Consider the following 24,104-nt stretch of genomic DNA (forward strand, 5'->3'; position numbering starts at 1 on the left):
TCAAGGTCTTGCCTGGCTGAAATCAAGATAGCAGCTGGGGATGCAGTTCTGCTTTGCCTCAGGCTTCTCTTCCTAGCCCACTGGTTGTTGGCAGAATTCACTTCCTTGCACTTGTAAAACTGTGGTGCTCATTTTCCTGCTGCCCTTTGACCAGGAACTGCTTTCAGTTCCTAGCGGCCACGTGAAGTGAGAGTTCACCACATGGATGTTTGGTTTCTTCTAGGCCAGCTGACATGTGCCTGTTAGATTTCCCGTTCTGCAATTAACCAGAGAAAACACTTGGCTTTCAAAGGGCCTACCTGATTAAGTCAGGCCCACCCAGAAAAATCTCCCTCTTGTCATATTTGTAACATAGCCATAGTTTTCTTTTGTTTTTTTCTAAATGGCATTGGTGAGGGGTAGCATAAAAGGATCATATACCAGAGGAAATTCTAAAAGTAAGAGGAGGAGTTCCCGTCATGGCTTGGTGGTTAACAAACCCAACTAGTATCCATGAGAATGCAGGTTAGATCCCTGGCTTCACTCAGTGGGTTAAAGATCCAGCATGACTGTGAGCTATGGTGTAGGTCGCAGACACGGCTCAGATCCCGCATTGCTGTGGCTGTGGCATAGGCTGGCAGCTACAGCTCCGATTCAAACCTTAGCCTGGGAACTTCCATATGCCATGGGTGTGGCCCTAAAAAAAGACAAAAGGCAATAAATAAATAAATAAATAAAAGTAAGAATACATTAGAAAAATTCAGCTTCACTAATTAATCAAGAAAATAGCAAATTACCAAGTCTCTTTTGTCTCTATCTAATAAAGATAGAGGGGAGAATAAATTGTTAGAGCCTTTTTACAAAGCAGTTAAGTAGTAATTAATGTTAAAGTAAGAGAGTGAGTATATGAATTGATGAATAAAGACATAAACAGTACTGTGTGTGTGTGTATGCATACACATACATATACATCTATGTTCATTTAATGATCATTATAACCCTATGAGATAAATAATCTTATTTTCATTTAATAGGTGGAGAAAGCCAAAGCATGGAGAGGTACCCTTCTAAGTATTACTAGTGATTATCTCAGTGTAATAGGGTTATATATGAATGATTATTGTTTTTTCATTATAAGGTAAATTTTTGTGAAGTTTATAGAATTTTTCAAAGCACTTATAGGGAGTCCCTGTTGTGGCACAGCGGAAACTAATCCATCTAGCCTCCATGAGGATGTGGGTTCGATCCCTGGCCTCGCTCAGTGGGTTGGGGATCCGGCGTTGTGGTGAGCTGTGGTGTAGGTCACAGATGCAGCTCAGATCCCTAGTTGCTGTGGCTGTGGGGTAGGCCAGCCAATCTGAGCCCTAGCCTGGGGACTTACATATACCGGCTGTGGCCCTAAAAAAAGTGCTTATAAACAGGGAAAAAGTGGTCATGAGGCTGCCATGAAATAAACTTTCAAAGGTAGTGATGTACATTAGTGTTAACTCTTATGGAAGGTAAAGGTAGTGATGTAAATTAATATAATTCTTATGATGGGAGTTCCCGTGGTGGCCCAGTGGTTAACAAATCCGACTAATGCAGGTTCGATCCCTGGCCTTGCTCAGTGGGTTAAGGATTCAGCGTTGCCATGAGCTGTGGTGTAGGTCGCAGACAGGGCTCGGATCCCAAGTTGCTGTGGCTCTGGTGTAGGTCGGTGCCTACAGCTCCAATTAGACCCCTAGCCTGGGAACCTCCATATGCTATGGGAAGCGACCCTAGAAAAGACCAAAAAAAAAAAAAGTATATATATATATATATATATATATATATATATATAATTATATATAATTATATATATATAAAAGTATATATATATAAAAGTATATATATATATATAATTCTTATGGAAAGGAACATGACCTGTAATTTCTTAAAAAAAAAAAAAATCTGGCCTCAACAGTCATTTTAAATATGGAAACAAAAGGCTGTACATACGAACAAATCTATTGCATCATTATCCAAAATATGGAAAAAATAGAAACCTAAACTTCTGTGATAAAGGAAATAGAAGCTATAGTTCTATTAGCTTTTCCATTTAGAATTATTACAAAGAGATTATTGGCTTTAGCTCCTGCCACATTTTCCTGGGTCCCTTAACTCTGTTTCCTTTCAGGGTTTTCATGGAGTTCTTAGCTATTTTCTCCTCAAAGCCTTCTTCATACTCAACTCTTTCCCGTGGTGTTAACAACCATGCATCTGACACCTTCCAGCATCCTGGCCTCCACATAGAAGACCCACTTACATCTTACATTGCTTCCCATTGAGAGATACGGCTTTTCCTTCTCCCAAAAAGCAAGAGACATTTCTTCTCTCATGTGGTAGACTCATCTCAATTCTCACAGTTCCTTCTGTTTCCAAGAGATCACATCATTCTTCTTCTCAGATTTATCACCATCTCTCCATGTCATTCTGTCCTAGAAACCTCAGGATGCTGGCTAGTTTGTACTTTATAGCTATTACAAATAATGCTGCCATGAGCTATCATGTACAAGTTTTTATGTGGATGTATGTTTGCACTTCTTGTGGGTACATACCTAGAAGTAGCATTGCAGAGTCATGTGGTAACTCTGTGTTCACCCTTTTGAAGAACCACCAGACTGTTTCCCAAAATGACTGCACCATTTACCAGCAGTGTATGGGGCTTCCAGTCTTTATGCTTGTCAACACTCGTTATTACCTATCTTTTTTGATTCTTGCCATCCTAGTAGGTGTGAAGTGGTATTTTATAGTGAGTTCAACTTGCATTTCCTTACTGGATAAAGATTTTTTTCTTTTTTGGTGTTAAATATTCTTTGTTCTTGAACAGTGACATATATCTGCCATTGTAGTGTGCAGAGTACTTTCATTGTCCTAAAAGTCTTCTGTGCTCTGCTTATTTATCCCTCTCCCCACAACCTCTGGGCAACCATTCATCTTTTTATTGTCTCTATAGGTTTTCCTTTCCAGAATGGCTTTTAGTTGAAATCAAACAATATGTAACCTTTTCAGATTGCCTTCTTTCACTTAGTAATATGCAATGAAAATTCCTTCCTGTCTTTTCATGGCTTGATAGCTCATTTCTTTTTAGTACTGACTGATGTTCTATAGTCTGGATGTACTACCATTTGTTTATCCATTTACCTACTAATGGACATCTTGGTTGCTTCCAAGTTTTGGCAGTTATGAATAAAGCTGCTGTAAATACCCATGTTCAGATTTTTGTGTGGACATAAATTTTCAACTCCTTTGGGTAAATATCCAAGAGTGTGATGGCTGTATTTTATGTTAAGACTGTTTAGCTTCGTAAGAAATCCCCAAATGTTCTTCCAAAGTGGTGGTATCATTTTGTTTTCCCATTAGCAATGAATGAGAGTTCCTCTTGCTCCACATTTTCACCAGCATTTGGTATTGTCAGTGTTTTGGGACTTTGGCCATTCTGATAGATGCACAGTAATAACTCATTGTTTTTTAGTTTGCATTTCCCTGATGATACTTAATGTAGAGCATCTTTTAATATGCCTGTTTGCCTTCTTTATATCTTTCTTGATTCATTTTAAATTTAGTTTGTTTTCTTACTGTTGTGTTTTAAGAGATGTTTGTATGTTCTCTATCAGACAGGTCCCTTTACCCCAGGTATCTTTTGCATATGATTTCTCCCAGTTTGTGGCTTGTCTTCTCTTTCTCTAGACATTGGTTTTTGCAGAACAGAAGTTTTTATTTTGATGAAGTTCAGCTTATCATATATATATTTCACGGATTCTGCCTTTTGTATTGTATCTAAGAAATCATAACCATAACCCATGATCATCCAGGTTTTCTCCTGTGTCATCTTCTAAGAGTGTTATAGTTTTGCATTTTACTTTAGGTCTCCATTTACAGTTAATTTGTGATGAGTATAAGGTCTACCTAGCTTTATTTATTTATTTTTTGGCTTATGGATGTCTAATTGTTGAAAAGACTGTCTTTGCTCTACTCTGTTGCCTTTGCTGCTTTATCAAAGATCGGTTGACTATATTTATATGAATCAATTTCTGGGCTCTTTTCTTTTCCATTGATCTGTTTGTCCTTTGACCGATAGCACACTGCTTGATTATGGTAGTTATACTAAGTCTTGAAGACACATAGTGTCAGTTCTCCAACTTTGTTGTTCTCCATCAATATTGTATTGTCTGTTCTTGGCCTTTTGTCTCTATAGAAACTTTAGAATTGGTTTGTCAATATCCACAAAGTAACTTGCTGGGATTTTTTTTTTCTAGTTTTATTGAGAAATAATTGACATGTATCACTGTATAAGTGTAAGGCATACAGCATAATGATTTTATTTGCATACATTGTGAAATGATAACCACAGTAGGCTCAGCTAACATCATCTTCTTTTTTTTTATTAGTTACCTTTATTTTTTTCACAATATTTGTTTTAATTACTCAATGAATTTTATTACATTTGTAGTTGTACAACAGTCATCACAACCAAATTTCATAGCATTTCCATCCCAAACCCTCAGTGCATCCCTCCAATGCCCAAACTGTCTCATTTGGAAACCCTAAGTTTTTCAAAATCTGTGAATCAGTATCTCTTCTGCAAAGAAGTTCATTGTGTCCTTTTTTTAGATTCCACATGTAACTGATAGCATTTGATGTTGGTGTCTCATTGTCTGACTGGCTTCACTTAGCATGATAATTTCTAGGTCCATCCATGTTGCTGCAAATGCTGTTATTTCTTTCCTTTTAATGGCTGAGTAATATTCCATTGTGTATATGTACCACATCTTCTTTATCCACTCCTAAGTTAACAGACATTTGGGTTGTTTCTGTGTCTTGGCTATTGTATATAGTGCTGCAGTGAACATTGGAGTACATGTGTCTTTTCAAGTCATGGCTTTCTCTGGATAGATGCCCAAGAGTGGGGTTGCTGGATCAATTGCTAATTCTATTTTTGGTTTTCTGAGGAATCTCCATACTGTTTTCCACAGTGGTTGCACCAGTTTACATTCCCATCAACAGTGTAATGGGGTTCCTTTTTCTCCACACCCTCTCCAGCACTTATTGTTTGTAGACTTATTGATGATGGCCATTCTGGCTGGTGTGAGGTGGTACCTCATAGTGGTTTTGACTTGTATTTCTCTGATAATTAGTGTTGTTGAACATCTTCTCATGTGTTTTTTGGCCATCTGCATGTCTTCTTTGGAGAATTGTCTGTTTAGATCTTCTGCCTATTTTTTGATGGGGTTGTTCATTTTTTTGGTATTGAACTGCAGAAGGTGTTTATAAATTTTGGAGATGAATCCCTTGTCAGTTGCTTCATTTGCAAATATTTTCTGCCATTCTGTGGTTGTCTTTTCATTTTGTTTAGGGTTTCCTTTGCTGTGCAGAAACCTTTAAGTTTAATTAAGTCCCATTTGTTTATTTTTATTTTTATTGTCATTGCTCTAAGAGGTGGATCTGAGATGTTGCTGTCGTTTATGTCGAAGAGTGTTTGGCCTGTGTTTTCCTCTAAGAGTTTTATAATATCTGGTCTTATATCTAGGTCTTTAATCTATTTCGAGTTTATTTTTGTGTATGGTGTTAGGAAGTGTTCTAATTTCATTCTTTTCCATGTGGCTGTCCAGTTTTCCCAGCACCACTTATTGAAGGGGCTGTCTTTTCTCCATTGTATATTCTTGCCTCCTTTGTCATAGATTAGTTGACTGTGAGTGCGTGGGTTTAATTCTGGGCTTTCTATCCTGTTCCACTGATCTATATTTCTGTCTTTGTGCCAGGACCATACAGTTTTGATGGCTGTAGCTTTGTGTATAGTGTGAAATCAGGGAGCCTGATTCCTCCAGCTCCATTTTTCTTGTTCAGGATGTCTTTGGCTATTCTGGGTCTTTTGTGCTTCCTAACAAACTTTAAAATATTTTGTTCTAGTTCTGTGAAAAATATCCTTTGTAATTTGTCTTTCTCTATCTGACTTATTTCACTCAGCATAATGCCCTCAGGATCCATCAGTATTGTTGGAAATGGTAGGATTTCCTCATCGTTTGTGGCTGGGTAATAGTCTATTGTGTATATATGTATATACCACAATTTCTTTATTCATTCATCCATCTATGGGCACTTAGGTTGTTTCCATATGTTAGTTAATGTAAACGGTGCTGCTGTGAACATGACAGTGCAGATATCTTTTTGCGTTAGTGGTTTTTTGTTTATTTGTTTTTGTGGTTTGTTTCTTTTTATGGCTGTACCTGTAGCATATGGAAGTTCCCAGGCTAGGGGTTGAATTGGAGCTGTAGTTGCAGGCCACAGCCACAGCCTCAGCAATGCCACATCTGGGCTGCATTTGCAACCTGTGCCATAGCTTGTAGCAATCCTGGATCTTTAACCCACTGATCAAGGCCAGGGATTGAACCTGTATCCTTATGGAGACTACTTTGGGTTCTTAACCTGCTAAACCACAACAGGAGCTCCCTGAGTTAGTGTTTTTGTTTCCTTTTGGATGTATTCCCACAAGTGGAATTTCTGGATTATATGGTAGTTCTGTCTTTAATTCTTGGAGGATCCTCCCTAGTGTTTCCCACCAATTTACAATCCCATCAACAGTACACAAGGATTCCATTTTCTCCATATTCTTGCCAACATTGTTATCTCTTGTCTTTTTGATGATGGCCATTTTGAGAGGTGGGAGGTAATATATTATTGTAGTTTTCATTTGCATTTCCCTTATGACTAGTTATGTTGAGCATCTTCTTATGTACTTTTTTGGCCTTTCATATATTTTCTTTGGAAAAATGTCTATTCAGGTCCTTTGCCCATTTTGTAATTGACTTTTGTTTGTTTTGTTTTAGTATTAAGTTGTATAAATTCTTTATATATTTTGGATATTAAGCCCTTATCAGATATATGGTTTGCAGATATTTTTCCCTTTCTGTAGGTTGTCTTTTCACTTGATTGATGGTTTCTTCTGCTCTAGAGAAGCTTTTTAATTTGATTGAGTCTCACTTGTTTACTTTTATTTTATTGCTTGTGTTTTATGTGTTGTGTCCAAAAAATCATTACCAAGACCCATGTCAAGGAGCTTCTTATGCCTATGTTTTCTTCTAGGAGTTTCATGGTTTCAGGTCTCACATTTTAGTCTTTAATCTACTTTGAGTTAATTTTTATGAGTAGTGTAAGATTTGGGTTCAGTTTCATTCTTAACATATGAATATCTAATTATTGCAACATGCTGGTGCTTTTTTTTGGAATCTATAAATCAAGTTGGAAGGAACTGATGACATCGTGACATTTTTAACCTTCCTATCCATTAGCATGGTACATCTCTTCATTTACTTAGTTCTAGGATTTTGTTCTTCAGAGTTTAGTGGTTTTGCTCATGTAGATCTTGTCCATATTTTTTTCAATTTATACTTATACATATTTCATTTTGGGGGGAGCTAATGTAAATGGTATTGTGTTTTTAGTTTGATTCCATTTACCTATTGTTGGTATATATAGGAAGGCAAGTGACTTTTGCGTATTAACCTTGCTGTAATCACTTTCCATGTAAAGGAGTGTTTCTTGGTCAGTTCTTTGGGATTTTCTACACAGATGATCATGTCATCTATGAACAAAGATATTTTTATTTTTTCCTTTGTATCTTCCCTCCATTTTTGTCTCATTGTGTTAGCTAGTACTTACAGTATAATGTTAAAAATGAGTGGTGAAGAAGGACATTTTTGCCTTGTTCTTGACCTTGTTGGGAAAGCTTTTAATTTCTTACTATTAAGTATGATGTTAGCTGTAGGCTTTTAGTGAATATCCTTTATCAATTGATGAAATTCCCTTTCTATTCCTAGTTTACTGATCATTTTTTTAAATCATGAATGGATGTTAGCTTTTATCAAATGCTTTTCCTGCATCTATCAATTTGATGTGATTTTTCTTTTTTAGCCTATTGAGGTGATGAGTTACATTAATTGATTTTCAAGTGTTGAACCAAACTTGCATACCTAGGATAAATCACACTTGGTCATGGTGTGTATGTAATTCTTTTTGTACATTATTGAATTCTGTTTCTTAATATTCTATTAAGGATTTTTACATCTATTTTTATGTGAAATATTGGTTTGTAGTTATCTTGTAATGTCTTTGGTTTTGATTTTGGTTTTAGGGTAATGCTGGCCTCATAGGATGAGTTAGAAAGTATTCCCTCTGCTTCTGTCCTCTGAAAGGGATTGTAGAGAATTGGTATAATTTCTTTCTTAAATGATGGATAAAATTCACCAGTGAACTGTTGGATAAAATTCACCAGTGAACCCATCTGTTCCTATTGTCTTCTCTTTTAAAAGATTATTAACTATTTATTCAGTTTCTTAAATAGAGGCCTATTCAGATTGTCTGTTTCTTTTTGTTTGAGTTCTGGCAAATTGTGTGTTTTAAGAAACCTGTGCACTTTATCTGGATTATCAAATTTGTGGGCATAGAGTTGTTCGTGGTATTCTTTGATTATCCTTTTTTAATATTATGATGTCCCCACTTTCATTTTTTATTACTAAAATATGGTTGATTTACATTGTGCCCATTTGTGCTATATAGCAAAATGACTCAGATACACACACACACACACACACACACACACACACACACACACACATTCTTTTTTTAATTCTTTTCCATCTGGTCTATCCCAGGAGATTGGATATAATTCCTTGTGCTAAAGAATAGGACCTTGTTGTTTATGCACTCTAAATGTAATAATTTTCATCTACTGAACCCAAACTCTCAGTCCATCCCACTCCCTCACTCGTCCCACTTGGTAACCACAAGTGTGTTCTCTATGTCTGTGAGTCTGTTTCTGTTTTGCAGATAGGTTCATTTTGCCATCTTTTAGAGTTCACATATAAGTGATATTTTATTTGTCTTTCTCTTTCTCATCTGCTTAGTATGATAATCTCTAGTTGTATTCATGTTGCTGTAAATGGTATTTCATTCTTTTTTATGGCTGAGTCATGTTCCATTGTATATATGTACCACATACCTGTCAATGGACATTTAGGTTATTTTCATGCCTTGGCTATTGTGAATAGTGCTGCAATAAACATTGGGAGGGGCAGGTATCTTTTTGAATTGTAGTTTTGTCTGGATATATGCCTGGAAGTAGGATTGCTAGATAATATGAAAGTTCTATATTTTGTTTTTTTGAGGGTCCTCCATACTGTTTTCCATAGTGGTTGTGCCAACTTAAATTCCTACCAACAGTGAAAGAGGGTACCCTTTTCTCCACACCTTCCCCAGCGTTTTTTATTTGTTGACTTGTTAATTTTGGCCACTCTGACTAGTGTCAGGTGGCACCTGATTGAAGTTTTAATTTGCATTTCTCTAATAATTAGTGATGTTGAGCATATTTTCATGTGCCTACTGGCCATCCATGTATCTTCTTTGGAGAAATGTCTATTTAGGTCTGCCCATTTTTCATCTGGGTTGTTGTTTTTTTTGTTGTTGAGTAATTTGTATATTTTGAAGATTAACCGCTTGTCAGTTGCATAGTTTACAGATATTTTCTCCCATTCATAGGTTGTCTTTTCATTTTTTTATGGCCCACTTGCATTTCTGATATTAATGATTTGTCTCCTCTTAGTCTCACTAGAGGCTTGTTGACTTTCTTTTCAAGGAGGCAGCTTTTAGTTTCATTAACTACCTGTTTCCTGTTTTCAATTTCATTGACATCTAATTCAAATTATTTCTTTTCTTCTGCTTAGTTTGAATTTATTTTGCTTTGCTTTTTCTAGTTTTCTAAGGGCTGGTGATTTTTAAACATTTTTATTTGCCTGGAGCATAGATTGTTTTAGAAAATAAACAAATGTTACATGGGTTTTATGGTGATTAATATTTAATTAACTTTACTTTTCTATATGTATCCATATAGAAAAACTTTTGAAATTCCTCTTTTATTTATCCATGAAAAATTTCTAAAAATTTGGCTGGTTTTGAGAGCCACTTGCAGAATCTGTAATTGTTGGCAAGTAAATGCTTCATGTTGATTTAGCAGTACCTTTGAATGGCCAACTGAGGAAATGTAATTAAATAATTAACTAGTATATTGGCCCAGATTAAGGATGAATATTTTTCTCCCTTTCCCAGAGTATTTTGACAGGTGCTTGTATTACTTGTCTAATGGATAAAACCTGTATCAAAGGTGAGCCAAGTGAAGAGAGAGCATCATCTTGGCTGGAAATAAGAAATGAAAGTAGGTGTTTATCTAGTATATATTGAAGTCACTTAAGCACCTACAAGGAAAGCTATTGTACTTTTTTTCTTTTTTAAAAATTGAGATTGTCCATTTTTAGTATTGTGTTATGAGTTTCACAGAAAAAGGGGTTTAGAAGAATGTTTTGTTTCTACCAGCGATTGAACTTATCCACATTTCAGAGAACAAGGTAACTCCAAAATAATAAGAGATGAAACTTTGGTACTAAAGGGACTGAAAAGTATAAAAGGATTGAAATTGTTTTAATTGTTTCACTTCAAGAATATCTTTTTGTCAGGACTTGCACTTTTAAGTCTAGTAATTTGGAATTTCCTAGTATTCATACACATGATATAATTTTTATAAAGTAAGGACACCTTTGTATGGCATTGATTCTTTATATAGGATCTTTTTATTTCTACCTAAAAATATCTGAAAAAATAGTATTTGCACTGAGCACCTTTATCAGCCTTGTAATAAATTCCTTAAACGGCAAAGAACAGCTAGTCCTGACAAGCCTGGCTAAAACTATTGTTCACTTTTAAAAGACTTAATTGGTTTGGGTAAAGATTCTAGTTGATACAATTTTTATCTTTTACCTATTTACACTGGGCTGTAAGATAAAATGTGATGGGCCCTGATGCTGCACTCATTTGGCTTTGGTGACAAATTATGTAGCATCCAATATTATTAATGTTTGAGATAATATTAGTGATAACATGAATTATGTATTACTCAATATTAGAGCATTATTTTATTTTTATTTTTTTGTCTTTATCTTTTCTTAGAGCATTATTTTTAAACATTTAGTATTAAAAAATAATATAGTAATTGGTATTTGTCTTATTTGCCAGATTATTTCTGAGATATTTAGTGTTAATAAATCTAAAGACTTAATCATCTTTCTACTTTTTTTCATTTTGTTATTATTTTTTAATAGTTACTTCCCCAAAACGATTTTTTTTTCTACTGTACAGCATGGTGACCCAGTTACACATATATGTACACATTCTATTTTCGCACATTATCATGCTCCATCATAAGTGACTAGACATAGTTCACAGTGCTATACAGCAGGAATCTTATTGCTAATCCATTCCAAAGGCAATAGTTTGTATCTATTAACCCCAAGCTCCCCAACCACCCCACTCCCTCCCCCTCCCCCTCAGTAACCATAAATCTATTCTGCAGTCCATGATTTTCTTTTCTGTGGAAAGGTTCATTTGCGGTGTATATTAGATTCCAGATATGTGATATCATAGGGTATTTATCTTTCTCTTTCTGATTTACTTCACTCAGTATGAGAGTCTTTAGTTCCATCCATGTTGCTGCAAATGGCATTATTTCCTTCTTTTTTGTGGCTGAGTAGTATTCCATTGTGTATTTATACACCACATCTTCCTAATCCAATCATCTCTCGATGGACATTTGGGTTGTTTCCATGTCCTGGCATTGTGAATAGTGCTGCAAAGAACATGTGGGTGCATGTGTCTTTTTTAAGGAAACTTTTGTTCAGACATATGCCCAAGTGTGGGATTGCTGGGTCACATGGTAGTTCTCTGTATAGATTTCTAAGGTATTTCCATACTGATCTCCATAGTGGTTGAAACAGCTTACATTCCCACCAACAGTGCAGGAGGGTTCCCTTTTCTCCACACCCCCCTCTCCAGCATCTGATATTTGTGAACTTATTAATGATGGCCTTTCTGACTGGTGTGAGATGGTATGTCATGGTAGTTTTGATTTGCATTTCTCTAATAATCAGGGAGGTTGAGCATTTTTTCATGTGCTTGTTGGCCATATGTACGTCTTCCTTGGAAAAATGTCTGTTCAGGTCTTTTGCCCATTTTTCCATTGGATTATTGGCTTTTTTGCTGTTGAGTTTTGTAAGTTGCTTGTATATTCTAGAGATTAAGCCCTTGTCCATTGCATCATTTGAAACTATTTTCTCCCATTCTATAAGTGGTCTTTTTGTTTTCTTTTTGGTGTCCTTTGCTGTGCAAAAGCTTGTCAGTTTGATGAGGTCCCATGGGTTTATTTTTGCTTTTATTTCTGTTGCTTTGGGAGACTGACCTGGGAAAATATTCATAAGGCTGATGTCAGAGAATGTTTTGCCTGTGTTCTTTCCTTGGAGTTTGATGGTGTCATCTTATGTTTTGCCTATGTTCTTTTCTTGGAGTTTGATGGTGTCTTGTCTTATATTTAAGTCTTTCAGCCATTTTGAGTTTATTTTGGTGCATGGTTGTGAGGGTGTGTTCTAGTTACATTGATTTGCATGCAGCTGTACAGGCTTCCCAGCCATTCTTGCTGAAAAGACTGTCTTTTTCCCATTTTATGTTCTTGCCTCCTTTGTCAAAGATTAATTGACCATAGGTGTCAGGATTTATTTCTGGGTTTTCTATTCTGTTCCATTGGTCTGTCTGTCTGTTCTGATACCAGTACCACACAGTTTTGATGACTGTGGCTTTGTAATATTGCCTGAAGTCTGGGAGAGTTACTTCTCCTGCTTGGTTTTTGTTTCTCAGGATCACTTTGGCAATTCTGGGTCTTTCATTGTTCCATATAAACTTTTGGACTGTTCTAGTTCTGTGAAGAATGTCACGGGTAATTTGATAGGTATTGCACTGGATCTGTAGATTGCTTTGGGGAGTATGGCCATTTTTACGATATTAATTTTTCCAGTCCAGGAGCATGGAATATCTTTCCATTTCTTTGAAATCCTCTTTAATTTCCTTGATTAATGTTTTATAGTTCCCAGCATATTAGTCCTTTATCTCCTTGGTCAGGTATATTCCCAGGTATTTGACTTTTGGGGGTGCAATTTTAAAAGGTATTGTATTTTTGTATTCCTTTTCTAGTATTTCATTGTTAGCATACAGAAATGTGACTGATTTCTGAATGTTAATCTTATTTCCTGCTATTTTGCTGAATTTGTTGATCGGTTCAAGTAGTTTTTGGGTTGAGTCCTTACGGTTTTCTATGTATAGTATCATGTCATCTGCATACAGTGACAGTTTTATCTCTTTGGATGCCTTTTATTTCTTTTGTTTGTCTGATTGCTGTGGCTAGGACTTCCAGTACTATGTTGAATAATAGTATTGAGACTGGGCATCCTGTCTTGTTCCAGATTTTAGTGGGAAGTTTTTCAGCTTTTCTCCATTGAGTATTATATTTGCTGTGGGTTTGTCATAAATGGCTTTGATTATGTTAAGGTATGTTCCCTCTATACCCACCTTGGTAAGAGTTTTTATCATGAATGGATGTTGGACTGCATCTTTCTTCTTGTATATTCAGATAATAACTGTTTGCTCAAAGTTAAAAATATTGATAGCTAGATTTAAATTGCACTTCCTATTTAGCAAAAGAAAGGTTTTTTTTTTGCACAGTAGGTGGTTGTTCTAAAGAAAGGATGAGCAAGACATATATTTTATATTGAACAGCATAACACTTAAGATGTGTTTGTGTGTACATGTATGCACTTTGATGTTAGTATTTATTAAATGCTAAATAAATGGATAAGTTATAGACTGAACGTCCTTTGCTTTCAATTTGAGATTTTTAAATTTCACTATAAATGTAGTACATTCCTTGTGATTTCAGTGGGTTTATTTTTGTTGTTGTAGTTGTTCTTTATTTGCAAGCTTTTCCTTAAAGTTCTGTACAGTGACCAGAGTCAAACTGCCACTTTCAGGCCATTTATAATAAGATTATGTATGCATTTCTCTGCAATATATAACAGAATGTTTTCTGTTTCTTAAGATGAGAAAGTTTACTTGAGCTTTTTTTTGTCACTTTATGTCAGGCCAGTCTGACGACAGAACAGAAAAACTGAACTTAAAATACTTCTCTATGTTGAGAAAAATTATCTAAAACAAAAATGATGTATAGAATAAAATGAGTTTTATCTCTAATATGTTACTCTATTGATTTGTAGGCCTTGAATTATTCTCAGGTGAAGCAAACTAGTCTCTCTGCTCATCCTAAATTTTTTTTACAGAATTACCACATGCATAAGATTAATTTTTTAATAATATAGAAATTATAATGCCTTGGAGAATTATATCTTAAATATCTATGTATAAAATTGTATGGACATTGTTGAACATTTCAGAATTTGGGAGTTTTTGACAACTTTCAGTGTGGCTTTAGGGTTAAATTATTTTCATTTTCTGAAAAGTGAAGAATTGCCTAGTTTTCGATACACTTACCCAAAATATATAATATAAAATGTATTAAAAATATAGTACTTTTTCATTGGCAGGGGAAATACCTCATTTGTAGAAAATAATTCATTTTTTAATTATGACTGAATTTCAGAATTCTATTTGTATAATCTTTTAGAAATGTTGGTTCAGATTTGGTATGGCTGTGGCATATGCTGACAGCTGCATCTCCAATTGAACCCCTGGCCTGGGAACTTCCATATGCCACAGGTGTGGCCCTAAAAAGAAAAGAAAAAAAAAAGAAGGTTTAGGAGTAGAGTGGGAAAAGTAGGATCAGTCTCTGCCAGCAGCTATCCTGAAATAAAGGTGGCATAGATCTCAAAAAATGACAATTCAGTTAAGGGTAAAAATGGTATTATGGTTTATTTAGGTGGTTTATGCCAGAAGACAAGCTGAAACATTTACTAATTTACCTAAGGAATGAGACAGTCGGTGGGATGATGAGGGAGAAGGCAAAAGGTTGTCGTTGTTGGGAAAGGAGAGAGCAACTAGCCGGCTACAGACCCAGCGGAGATCCCAAGTGCTACCCTGGATCACTTACAGGAGGAGAAGGTCGTGTTAATTACACACTTCTCTTTGCAGTCCCAGGGGAGGCATCAGCTCCATTACTGGTGAGTGGCATGTGGAAGGAAAAAGCATGGGATAATACACAGGAACTAAGATCCAGGGTGATTTCACCTCTTAATGAGTAGTGTCACTTTAGGCCATCCATTTGTATTTTTGATTTTCAGTTGTCAACAAGGGGCTTGGACTAGATCTCTGAAAGACTTGTTCCACTGTGTGTGATTCTATGACGTATTTTTTCTTTGTACAAAACACTTCACAATAAAAATTATTTCAGTGTCTATTTCTTTTGAGAGCTTTATTAAGGTATAATTTATATATTACAAAGTCACCTATTTTAAAAGTATAATTTGGTGAGTTTTAATCAATGTATTTAGCTGGGCGAACATCACTAAAATCCAGATTTAGAAATTTCCATCACACCAAAAAGTTCCCTTGTACCCTTATGAAGTCAATTCTCACTTCACCCCTGGTCCTAGGCAGCCTGATATGCATTTTATCTCTTTTTTTCCCCCTTGCCTTTCCTAGAAATACTATAAATGGCTTTTTCTATTTAGCATAATGTTTCTGAAGTTCATCTATGTTGTTGCATGTGTTATTAGTTTGTTCCTGTTTATTGGTGAGCAGTATTCCTTTGCATGGCTGTATACTGCATTTAAGATTGTTTTGTTTTGAGCAAATAAAAGGAATGCACTATGACCATTTTTTGTGGACATACAGTTTTTTTCCTCTTGGGTAGATAAAGAGGAATTGTTGGCTTATATAACATGTATGTTTATGTTTAACATTTTAAGAAACTGCCAAGTTGTTTTCCAAAAATGGCTGTGCCTTTCACAGTTCCATCATCAGTATATATGAAGATTTCAGTGTCTCCATATTCTTACTAATACTTGGTATTGTCAGGTTTTTTTATTATAGGTATTCTAATGGATATGTAGTGGTATTGCATTGTTTTAATATTCGTTCCTCTAGACTAATGCTGTTGAGCATCTTTTCATGGGCTTATTTGCCATTGGTATGTCTTCTTTGTTAAAGTATCTGTTTAAATCTTCTGCCCATTAAAAAAAATTGGATTGATTGAGTTGCAGGACCTCTTTACATATTTCAGATATGAAGTCTTTATCAGATTAATGTTTTGCAGATATTTTTCTTCTAGCGCATTGATTGCCTTTTTTTTCCCCCACACCAACAGCATATGGAAGTTCCCGGGCCAGGGGTTGAATCTGAGCTGCAGCTGCAAACTATGCCACAGCTGCAGCAACACCGGATCCTTAACCCACAGGCTGGGGATAGAACCCGTGCTGCCTCAGAGACAATGCCAGGTCCCTAACCTGCTGTGCCAACAGCAGGAACTCTGTCTTTTTCTTTTCTTAATGTTGTCTTTTGAAGAGCAGACATTTTGGATTTTGATGAAATCTGAATTATTAATATTTTTCTTTAATGGATTATACTTTTGGCATCAAATCTGAGAAATCCTTGCCTAACCCAAAGTCACAAAGATTTTGTTTAGGTTTGTTTCGTTTTTTTAGTTTTTTTCCCACTGTGCAACAAGGGGATCAAGTTATCCTTACATGTATACATTTTTCCCCCCACCCTTTGTTCTGTTGCAATATGAGTATCTAGACATAGTTCTCAATGCTACTCAGCCGGATCTCCTTGTAAATCTATTTTAAGTTGTGTCTGATAACCCCAAGCTCCTGATCCCTCCCACTCCCTCCCTCTCCCATCAAGCAGCCACAAGTCTATTTTCCAAGTCCATGATTTTCTTTTCTGTGGAGATGTTCATTTGTGCTGGATATTAGATTCCAGTTATAAGTGATATCATATGGTATTTGCCTTTGTCTTTCTGACTCATTTCACTCAGTATGAGAGTCTCTAGTTCCATCCATGTTGCTGCAAATGGCCACAAAGATTTTTTATTTCCTTTTGCTAAGAGTTTTGTAAGTTGAGCTCTTAGAGTTAGATCTGTGATCCATTTTAACTTACTTTTTTCTATATTGTGAAATTATGAGTTCATTTTGCTTACTGATAGCCAAATGGCTTAGTACGTTTGTTGAAACGACTATTCTTTCCCTGTTTTTGTCAGAATCAGTTGACTGAATATTTGAGTTTATGTCTGGACTCTGTTCTGCTCCTTTGAGATTATTATAGATATTTGTTCTTAAAATGATGTCATATTCTCTTGATTACTATAGTTTCATACAGAAAACATAAAAATCAGGTGATGTTAACTCTTTCTACTGTCTTTACTAAAATTGTTTTGGCTATTCTATGTCCTTTACATCTCCATAGACATACATTTTAAGCTGATCTTGTTAATTTATAAAAAAGATAACCTACTAGGGTTTTAATATGAATTTCATTGATCAGGAGATCAGTTTGGAAACTGACATCTTAGCAATATTGAATCTTCTAGTCCATGAATTTGGTTATGTCTCCTTATGCAGTTCTTTAGTTTTCCTCAGCTGTGTTTTATATTTGTTAGTGTACTAGTTTTGAATTACTTTTTTTAAAAAAGTATATGTAAATATTTTAATCTTTGTTGCTATTATAAATTAAGTTTTAAAAATTTCAGGTTGTTGTCACTAGTGTATGGGAATACAATTGATTTTTTTTAAAAATGTGGTCGATTTACAATACTATGTTAGTTTCAGGTCTAAGCATAGTGATTCAATTTTGTTTTTTGCAGATTATATTCCATTATAGGCATTACATAAGATTTTGAGTATAATTCCCTGTGCTGTATAGTAAATATTTGTTGCTTATCTATTTCATGTTTAGTAGTTTGTATGTGGTAATCCCATACTCATAATTTCTCCCTCCTCATCTCTTTCTCTTCTCTTTGGTAACCATAAGTTTGTTTTCAAAGTCTGTGAGTCTGTATTGTAAATAGGTTCATTTGTATCATTTTAAAATTAATAGTTTTTTTTTTCCTTTTCTTTCTTTCTTTTTTTTTTTTTTTTTTTTGCTTTTTGGGCAACAATGGTGGTATCTGGAAGTTCCCAGGCTAGGGGTTGAATTGGAGTTAGAGTGGCCAGCCTACACCACTGTCGCAGCAATGCAGAATCTGAGCCACATCTGCGACTTAAACCACAGTTCACGGCAATGCTGGATCCCCAACCCACTGAGTGAGGTCAGGGATCAAACCCCACATCTTCATGGATACCAGTTGGATTCACTTCCACTAGCCACAGTGGGAACTCCCTGTATCATTTTTTTAGATTCCACATATAAGAGACATAATCTGTTGGATTCGCTTCCACTAGCCACAGTGGGAACTCCCTGTATCATTTTTTTTAGATTCCACATATAAGAGACATAATCTGTTGGATTCGCTTCCACTAGCCACAGTAGGAACTCCCTGTATCATTTTTTTAGATTCCACATATAAGAGATAATTTGTCTTTTTCTGTCTCACATAGTATGATAATCTTTGGGACCATCCATGTTGCTGCAGATGGCAATATTTCATTCTTTTTATAGATAAATATTCCATACATATTTATCTCTCTCTCTTACACACACATACACACATCTTTATCCATTCATCTGTTGATAAAAACTTTGGTTTCCAACCGCATATTGGGACACAAAGCTAACCTCAACAAATTTAAGAATGTAGAAATTATCTCAAGTATCTTCTCTGACCACAATGCCATGAAACTAGAAATCAACTACAGGAAAAGAAATGAGAAAAAACCTACTACATGGAGACTAAACAACATGATACTAAAAAACCAATGCGTCAATGAGGAAATCAAGAAGAAAATTAAAAAAATACCTTGAAACAAACGATAATGAAGACACAACCTCTCAAAATCTATGGGATGCTGCAAAAGCAGTGCTCAGAGGGAAATTTATAGCGATACAAGCCTTCCTCAAAAAAGAAGAAAGATCCCAAATTGACAGCTTAACCCTCCACCTAAACGAATTAGAAAAAGAAGAACAAAAAAGACCTAAAATCAGCAGAAGGAAGGAAATTATAAAAATCAAAGAAGAAATCAATAAAATAGAGATTCAAAAAACAATAGAGAAAATTAATAAAACTAAGAGCTGGTTCATTGAAAAACAAAATTGACAAACCTCTGGCTAGACTCACTAAGAAGAGGAGAGAAAGACTCAAACAAAATAATAAATGAAAAAGGAGAAATCACAACAGATAGTGCAGAAATACAAAAAACCATAAGAGAATGCTATGAACAACTATATGCCAACAAATTTGACAATCCGGAAGAAATGGACAATTTTCTAGAATCTTACAGCCTACCAAAGCTGAATCAAGAAGAAACAGACCAACTGAACAGACCGATCACTAGAAATGAAATTGAAGAGGTCATAAAATCACTCCCTACAAATAAAAGTCCAGGACTAGATGGCTTCATAGGCGAATTCTATCAATCATATAAAGAGGATCTGGTGCCCATCCTCCTTAAACTTTTTCAAAAGTTTGAAGAAGAAGGAATACTCCCGAAGACATTCTATGATGCCACCATCACCCTAATCCAAAACCAGATAAAGATACCACCAAAAAAGAAAACTATTCGCCAATGTCTTTGATGAATATAGATGCAAAAATTATCAACACAATCTTAGCCAACCGAATCCAACAACATATCAAAAAAATCATACACCATGACCAGGTAGGGTTCATCCCAGGTTCACAAGGATGGCTCAGCATACACAAATCAATCAACATCATACACCACATTAATAAAAGAAAAGTCAAAAATCATATGATCATCTCAATAGCTGCAGAAAAAGCATTTGACAAAATCCAACATCCATTCATGATCAAGACCCTCACCAAAGTGGGTATAGAGGGAACATTCCTGAACATAAAGCCATTTATGACAAACCCACAGCAAATATAATACTCAATGGGGAAAAACTGAAAGCCTTTTCATTCAAATCTGGAACAAGACAGGCATGCCCACTCTCACCACTGCTCTTCAACATAGTTTTGGAAGTCCTAGCCACAGCAATTAGACAAACAAAAGAAATAAAAGGCATCCATGTAGGAAGACAAGAGATCAAACTGTCACTGTATGCAGATGATATGATACTATACATAGAAAACCCTAAGGACTCAACCCCAAAACTCCTTGAACTGATTAATCAATTCAGCAAAGTAGCAGGATATAAGATTAACATTCAGAAGTCAGTTGCATTTCTGTATACCAGCAATGAAATATTAGAAAAGGAATACAAAAATACGATACCTTTTACAATTGCACCTCACAAAATCAAATACCTCGGAATACACCTGACCAAAGAGGTAAAGGACCTATATGCCGAGAACTATAAAACTTTAATCAAAGAAATCAAAGAAGATGTAAAGAAATGGAAAGATATCCCATGTTCCTGGATTGGGAAAATCAATATTGTAAAAATGGCCATACTACCCAAAGCAATCTACAGATTCAATGCAATCCCTATCAAATTACCCATGACATTTTTCACAGAACTAGAACAAACAATCCAAACATTTATATGGAACCACAAAAGACCCAGAATCGCCAAAGCAATCCTGAGAAACCAAAACCAAGCAGGAGGCATAACTTTCCCAGACTTCAAAAAATATTACAAAGCCACAGTCATCAAAACAGGGTGGTACTGGTGTCAAAACAGACAGACAGACCAATGGAACAGAACAGAGAACCCAGAAATAAACCCTGACACCTATGGTCAATTAATCTTTGACAAGGGAGGCAAGAACATAAAATGGGAAAAAGACAGTCTATTCAGCAAGCATTGCTGGGAAACCTGGACAGCTGCATGCAAAGCAATGAAACTAGAACACACCCTCACACCATGCACCAAAATAAACTCAAAATGGCTGAAAAACTTAAATATACGACAGGACACCATCAAACTCCTAGAAGAGAACATAGGCAAAACACTCTCTGACATCAACCTCATGAATATTTTCTCAGGTCAGTCTCCCAAAGCAACAGAAATAAAAGCAAAAATAAACCCATGGGACCTCATCAAACCGACAAGCTTTTGCACAGCAAAGGACACCAAACAGAAAACAAAAAGACAACTTACAGAATGGGAGAAAATAGTTTCGAATGATGCAATGGACAAGGGCTTAATCTCCAGAATATATAAGCAACTTCTACAACTCAATAGCAAAAAAGCCAATATACAATTCAATGGAAAAATGGGCAGAAGACCTGAATAGACTGTTCTCCAAGGAAGATATACAGATGGCCAACAAGCACCTGAAATGCTCAACATCTCTGATTATAAGAGAAATGCAAATCAAAACTACCATGAGATACCACCTCACACCAGTCAGAATGGCCATCATTAATAAATCCACAAATAACAAGTGCTGGAGGGGGTGTGGAGAAAAGGGAAGCTTCCTGCACTGTTGATGGGAATGTAAGCTAGTACAGCCACTATGGGGAACAGTTTGGAGATACCTTAGAAATCTATACATAGAACTTCCATATGACCCTGCAATCCCACTCTTGGGCATATACTTAAAAGAGACAAAACTCTACTTAAAAGAGACACATGTACCCGCATGTTCATTGCAGCACTATTCACAATAGCCAGGACATGGAAACAACCTAAATGTCCATCAACAGGTGATTGGATTCAGAAGATGTGATATATATACACCATGGAATACTACTCAGCCATAAAAAAGAGTGACATAGTGCCATTTGCAGCAACATGGATGGAGCTAGAGACTCTCATACTGAGTGAAATGAGCCAGAAAGACAAAAGCAAATACCATATGATATCACTTATAACTGGAATCTAAAATCCAGCACAAATGAACATTTCCACAGAAAAGTAAATCATGGACTTGGAGAATAGACTTGTGGGTGCCCGACGGGAGAGGGAGGGAGTGGGAGGGATCGGGAGCTTGGGGTTATCAGACACAACTTAGAATAGATTTACAAGGAGATTCTGCTGAGTAGCATTGAGAACTATGTCTAGATACTCATATTGCAACAGAACAAAGGGTGGGGAAAAAATGTATACATATAAGAGTAAATTGATCCCCATGCTGTACAGTGGGAAAAAGATAAAATAAAACTTTGGTTGCTTCCATGTTTCCAAGTCTTGGCTTTTGTAAAAAGTGCTGTTCTGAACTGGTATGCACGTATTTTTTTTTTTTTTAATTAGAATTTTCGTCTTTTCTGGATATATACCCAGGAGTATGATTGCTTAATCATATGGTAGGTAGGTCTGTTTCTCATTTTTTAAGGAAACTCTGTATTATTTTTAATAGTGGCTGTACCAGTTTACATTCCCACCAACAGTGTGAGAGGGTTCCCTTGTCCCCACACACTTTCCAGCATTTATTATTTGTAGACTATTTGGTAATGGTCATTCTGACCAAGGTGAGGTGATACTTCATTATAGTTTTGATTTGCATTTCTTTAGTAATTAGCATTCCTGAGCATCTTTTTTATGTGCCTGTTGCCCATCTGTATTTCTTTGGTGAGTTTGTCTGTTTAGGTCTTCTGCCCATTTTTTGAGTGGGTTGTGTTTACAATTGATTTTGGTACATTAGTCCTGTGACTATACTTCCTTTACCAGTTCTGGTAGGAGGGTTGGTTGATTATTTAGGATTTTCTATTCACACAATCATATATAGTCTTTGAATAATGGTGTCTGTGGAAGTACGTATTCCTCTTATTCAAATGATGTTGATCAGCTTAAAATACTTTTGGAACTTTTTATTCAGATTTTGTTAGATAACTTACCATGCACACAAAGAAACCCATTTGTATTAGTTATTGATGGATATCTTGCTCTAATCCTTTTTTCTTCTTTCCTTTTCTCTTAATAAACTTAAATCTGTATTGAGAAGGAATATTTTACATGTATTTTAGACATTAAAGCATAAAAGTTAGTGGGCAGTTCTATATACGCTTCTAAAGTTCAAGGAAATCGCTGTGTGTAGAGGTGAAATGTGAATTGTCATATCATAGTTGAAGCTGTGGAACTGGGTATGATCATCTAAAGGAGTTGACGAAAGTACAGCAATCCTTGGAAGAAACTCATAAAGTTCTGAAAAAGATTTGAGGAGTGTCCTGGGCCCATGAATCTTGGGGTACCTTGTGGGGGAGTATGTTAAGGCTACTGATGATGATTGACCATCACTTCATTTGTAAGCTACTTGCCTGCATGAAATACTTTAATTTTTTAAAAATTCCTTGTTACTGTTCTAAAGAGTATTCACGTCTTTTACAGGAAATTAAGTCATCATAAGGTCAGTGATGCCTGTGTACACTGTTTTTCCTTTTGAATCATTTGAACAGTTATTACCAGGCTTTTATTTTTTTCTCTCCAGAGTAATGTGTTTTTAATCATTAAACACCCTAGTCATCATTTTAGATTAATTTAGTACCCAATTTGGTGTGCTGTTATGATTCTGTTATCTATACCGTAAATATTATTGACTTCATGAGTCATACCAGATAATCTTCTTTTCTTTCATTCCTAGGCAAATACTGTGGTCTGGGATTGCAAATGAATGATTCGATTGAGTCAAAAAGCAATGAAATTACAGTGCTGTTCATGAGTGGAATTCATGTTTCTGGACGAGGATTCTTGGCCTCATACTCGGTTATAGATAAGCAAGGTAATTTTCGCTTTAAATCATGACTCCCACATTTTACAGTTTCTAAAAGCACAATTGCAGTATTTTTTTGAGTACCTGTTATCTGAGATTGGAATAGAAGAGGAAGACCAAATAGTTAATAATACATACATAATTTTGACAAAATTAGATCACTTTCAGAATTTTAAAAGTTAAGTATATTAGCTGTATATAAAGTCCTTTTATATACCTAACTTTCCTTAGTAGAGGAAGTACTGATTTTTCTACCTTTAAGATTGGAACACAAATGATAACTTAAAAATCTATCAATTAGTGAACTGTTTCAATTTAAAGCTTTATTATCTACTATATCATACTGTGTTAAAGACGTAATTACCATTGTCTTCGAAGAAGGGAGTTGTTTGCCACCAGGAGTAACCTGGGGAGTGCTCTCTGAGACCTCACAAAATAAGATGAGGTATTTTCTAGATTGTTAATATTTAGAATCTGAAGAGGGGAAATTTTTTAAAAAAAGAAAAAGCTATTA

At 35.5% G+C, this 24,104-nt stretch overlaps 1 protein-coding gene across 2 annotated transcripts in view; it reads left to right on the top strand.

Moving 5' to 3' along the window:
* Positions 1-24,104, top strand: part of DCBLD2 (discoidin, CUB and LCCL domain containing 2) — a 96,313-nt gene that overhangs the window by 30,341 nt on the left and 41,868 nt on the right. Inside the window, exon 3 of one of the 2 annotated variants that reach the window (XM_021070662.1) lies at positions 23,462-23,599. The exons of the other annotated variant lie outside the window; for it this stretch is intronic. Coding sequence (XP_020926321.1) covers positions 23,462-23,599 — 138 coding nt within the window. The remainder of the gene's footprint in view (positions 1-23,461; positions 23,600-24,104) is intronic. 2 annotated transcript variants of the gene reach the window in all.

The sequence above is a fragment of the Sus scrofa genome, chromosome 13 (genome assembly GCF_000003025.6).
Source record: "Sus scrofa isolate TJ Tabasco breed Duroc chromosome 13, Sscrofa11.1, whole genome shotgun sequence".
Classification (NCBI taxonomy): Eukaryota; Metazoa; Chordata; class Mammalia; order Artiodactyla; family Suidae; genus Sus; species Sus scrofa.